The 3,741-nt window shown below is 39.1% G+C and overlaps 2 protein-coding genes across 2 annotated transcripts in view; one reads left to right on the top strand and one right to left on the bottom strand.

Annotated features, from left to right (window-relative positions):
- Window positions 1-609, top strand: part of LOC109831520 (elongation factor Tu, chloroplastic-like) — a 1,266-nt gene extending 657 nt beyond the window's left edge. The window contains 1 exon segment of the mRNA XM_020398853.1: window positions 1-609. This exon segment is cut by the window's left edge and continues 22 nt beyond it. Coding sequence (XP_020254442.1) covers window positions 1-348 — 348 coding nt within the window. The 3' untranslated portion in view covers window positions 349-609.
- Window positions 1,746-3,741, bottom strand: part of LOC109831518 (serine hydroxymethyltransferase 4-like) — a 2,879-nt gene continuing 883 nt past the window's right edge. The window contains 3 exon segments of the mRNA XM_020398852.1: window positions 1,746-2,274; window positions 2,706-2,807; window positions 2,908-3,298. Of these exon segments, the coding sequence (XP_020254441.1) occupies window positions 2,030-2,274; window positions 2,706-2,807; window positions 2,908-3,298 (738 nt within the window). The 3' untranslated portion in view covers window positions 1,746-2,029.

Below are 3,741 nucleotides of genomic sequence, written 5' to 3'. Positions count from 1 at the left end.
GCGGATATTCAGAGAGGGATGGTGCTGGCTAAGCCGGCTACCATCACTCCCCACACCAAGTTCTCTGCGATTGTTTATGTGCTAAAGAAGGAGGAGGGGGGTCGCCACTCGCCATTCTTCGTTGGGTACAGACCTCAGTTCTATATGAGGACTACGGATGTTACGGGTAAGGTTGGGGCGATTATGAATGATAAGGACGAGGAGGCGAAGATGGTGATGCCCGGAGATCGTGTGAAGATGGTGGTTGAGCTTATAATGCCGGTGGCGTGCGAGCAGGGGATGAGGTTTGCTATCAGGGAGGGTGGCAAGACTGTCGGAGCCGGGGTTATTCAGTCTATCATTGAGTAATCGAATACTTTTATATTCTCCCTCTTCCTTTTGGTCTGATTGCAGGCTCACCATTGTCAAATATTTTGCATTTTGGTGCTTTATTTTCCTTTTTGTGGTAGGCTGGTATTTATCTCCATTAGAGATGTGCTTCTTCAAACATGAAGCAGAGAAATTGCAGTATTTGATGATTGGTTTTTGGTATGTCCTGGTTCTACTTGAGATTTTTGAGAGGTTGCATAGTTATGTTATTTGTTATATCATTGACATCCTGCTTGTTATTGAGTACAATTAATTATTGTTGTCGGTATGCAAAAATCTAAGTGTTACCTCTGTTATTTTCAATCCTCTTCTCATATTTCAAAAGTAGGGCTTGTGCAATGTTTGTGCCCTTTAACTGCATAAATTTGCACAAGCACAACATACATTGATTTCAATTAACATTCTAACTTGGCCCTATTTTCTATTTTCCAAGAAGGTATTTATTTCTGTTCTGGCACCAATATAGTATTTTAAGTTGCGCTCCGATGACAATGAAACCCTTTTTTCTCACTATTCCATTCTCCTAACCAATCAAAATTATTAAATTTACACTCTCTTTCTCCTTCAACCTCCCCAATTCAAATTTCTTCCTCCCATTTACCCAATAAAATCCTCCTTCGAACCCCTCTTTCTCCTTCAACCTCTCCCAATTCAAACTCAAACCCTAATCCAACCCTAACAACATTCATCTAAGTCTACCAATTTCAATTAGGGTTTAGGTTTAAATTTGGAGAGTTTGAAGGAGAAAGAGAGGCTCCATTGATGAGAGAGAAAGAAAGAGTGAAGCATGATCTTATGGGTTAAAGGGTGGAAGAAATTTTAATTGAGGGAGATTGAAGGAGAAGAGAGTGTAGATTTAATAATTTTGATACGTCATAACAGTTGAAATTTTTTTCCCAAAAAAAGAACAAAAGAAAAAAAAAAACAATTAGCTGGTAAAGGGCCATATTGTCATCGGAGCACAAGATAAAATACTATATTGATGCCGGAGCAAAAATAAATACCTTAATGGAAAATAGTATTAGAGTTAGAATACTAATCTGGTAATTTAGCCTGTTGATGTACTATCAAAAGTTTTGGGAGAAAGAGACTTGGAAGAATACTCAGTACCCAAGGAAAGTATAGCATAAAAATGTCCTCCTTTTCATTGAAAATTTTCATGGAAGATGCGGACCATAGGATACACATAATAGCGAACAGAATGCAGCATGGTGTAGTATTAACAAACAATATTCAACAATCTAAATTTCTATGTTGTTCTTGTTAATCAAGCTTTACCTAAAAATCAAAACATCCAGAAATCAGGATCTGTCTGAACTGGCCATCACAAGTTCACAACCGAAAGAAGAAAACAGTAAGCTACATGACATTCAAAGTAAATATACACGATAGACATCAGCATTATTCAATCAAACAGATGAACAAAACAATGACACATCTTTCATCAGCTCACAGCATTGAAGTTTATTTCTGAGATGATTACGCACTTGCATTACTACATTGGTGACATAGGAGTTGAGAAGGATATATTAGATTTGAACAAAAACAAGATCATCTAAAAAAGTGGAGAAAACAAATGAAGATGGAAACGTACAAACTTAAGAGTAAAATAGAATAATCAAACTGACAAGAAATACTCTGAAACTTTAGTAGATATAGCCTAATCCTTGTACTTCATGGCAGACATTTGAAAGCCAGGCATATCAAATGATCCTGCAAATTTCTCAACAGCTGCCTTGAGGTCCTCAATTTCTTTGTTGTTCACCAAACCCTTGTTGAAGTCCTTTAAGAGCTTCCCGTGCTTCTCCTGGATCTTCAAGGTGATGGTAACTGCCTGGTGGAGGAACTCTGCAATTTGCTCAAAGTCCTTCTCAACCAAACCTCTTGAGGTCATGGCAGGTGTGCCTGCAATATGAAATTGAAGAATTAGCTAATCAACAGCTGCATGTAGTTAGATTTACGAGCAGAGAATCAGAGTAGTGAAAGATCATCTAAAGATTTAATCTAGACCCGAGACGCTGAACACCAAAATATCTGACCATGATAAAATTCACTTAATATTATCAGAGTTGACCACATATAAATTTAAATCCAGGCATATTAAATGACGTTAATACCTGAATGCACACTGATCATAAAACAATATATGAAATTTTCAAATGTGGAAACAAATGTGCACCTGCACTTTCTATACCTGGCAGACATTTCTATGCTAACTCAACTGAACCAGTTCTTCAAATGTCATGCTGATTAATGGTTACACACTTTGTATAAGAAAGGTAAAAGACCTTTTCTAAAGCAATAAAAGGTTCTGATTTGGAGAAGGTAGATCTTACCGATACGAACACCACCAGGAGATAGAGCACTGCTATCACCAAAAACAGCATTCTTGTTCACGGTAATGTTGCACAGATCACAGAGCTTCTCAACCTTGTTACCTACAAAAAAAAAAAAACATAATTTCATCAACACAAACCAATACTATAACCCGCCAACCGCAGAATAAAATCCATAATGAAAACAGGCTTCCTCTATTACCAGTCAATCCAAGAGGGCGGAGATCCCAGAGAACGAGGTGGTTCTCAGTTCCACCAGTGACAATCTTGTACCCCTTGCTCATCAGATAGTTTCCAACAGTAACAGCATTGGCCTTCACTTGCTTGGCATAGGCCTTAAAGCCGGGGGAAAGAGCCTGTTTCAATGCCACAGCAAGAGCACCGATCTGGTGGTTATGGGGCCCGCCTTGAAGGGACGGGAAAACTGCGAAGTTGATCTTGTCCTCGAAGTCATAGACTGCACCCTCTGGCTGTCCCTTCCTGGGAGGCTTGGGGCCCTTCCTGTAGAAGATCATACCCGATCTTGGCCCTCTCAGACTCTTGTGGGTTGTGGTTGTGACTATATCACAGCACTCAAAAGGATTTGCAGCTTCCTACATGAGATACGATTGTTGTGTAAGGGAAAAGAATAGGGTATGTAAGTGAAAACAGGTCCATCGAATCTAGAATCTTTCCTGTTATTCTGACGTCCTAGATAATAAGTACGATGACTAAGTAAAGCGGGACGTAGATGAATCCACCCTCGGCACTTCACTGAACTCCCAAGTGATGTAGTTCTAGTATCTTGGCTCTTCCAGTGCTAATTGGCGTAGGCGAGGAACAAAATTTCCAAACAAGAATGCTAGATGAACTAGAAGATTAATGCAAGACCAGTTTATTAGCGGCTGTTCCACTAATAGTAGTTTGATTTAGAGAAGTTGGTCAAGGAAAGGAAAGCATAACTAGGATTTTCTAAGGATCATGTGCATACATCTAACTCTGACTTAGTTTCATAGACTTGGATTCACACCAAAGAATGCAAAAAAGAATCTAAAAC

Source organism: Asparagus officinalis, chromosome 2 (assembly GCF_001876935.1).
Source record: "Asparagus officinalis chromosome 2, Aspof.V1, whole genome shotgun sequence".
NCBI lineage: Eukaryota > Viridiplantae > Streptophyta > Magnoliopsida > Asparagales > Asparagaceae > Asparagus > Asparagus officinalis.
This window is presented reverse-complemented; position numbering and strand designations above follow the sequence as displayed.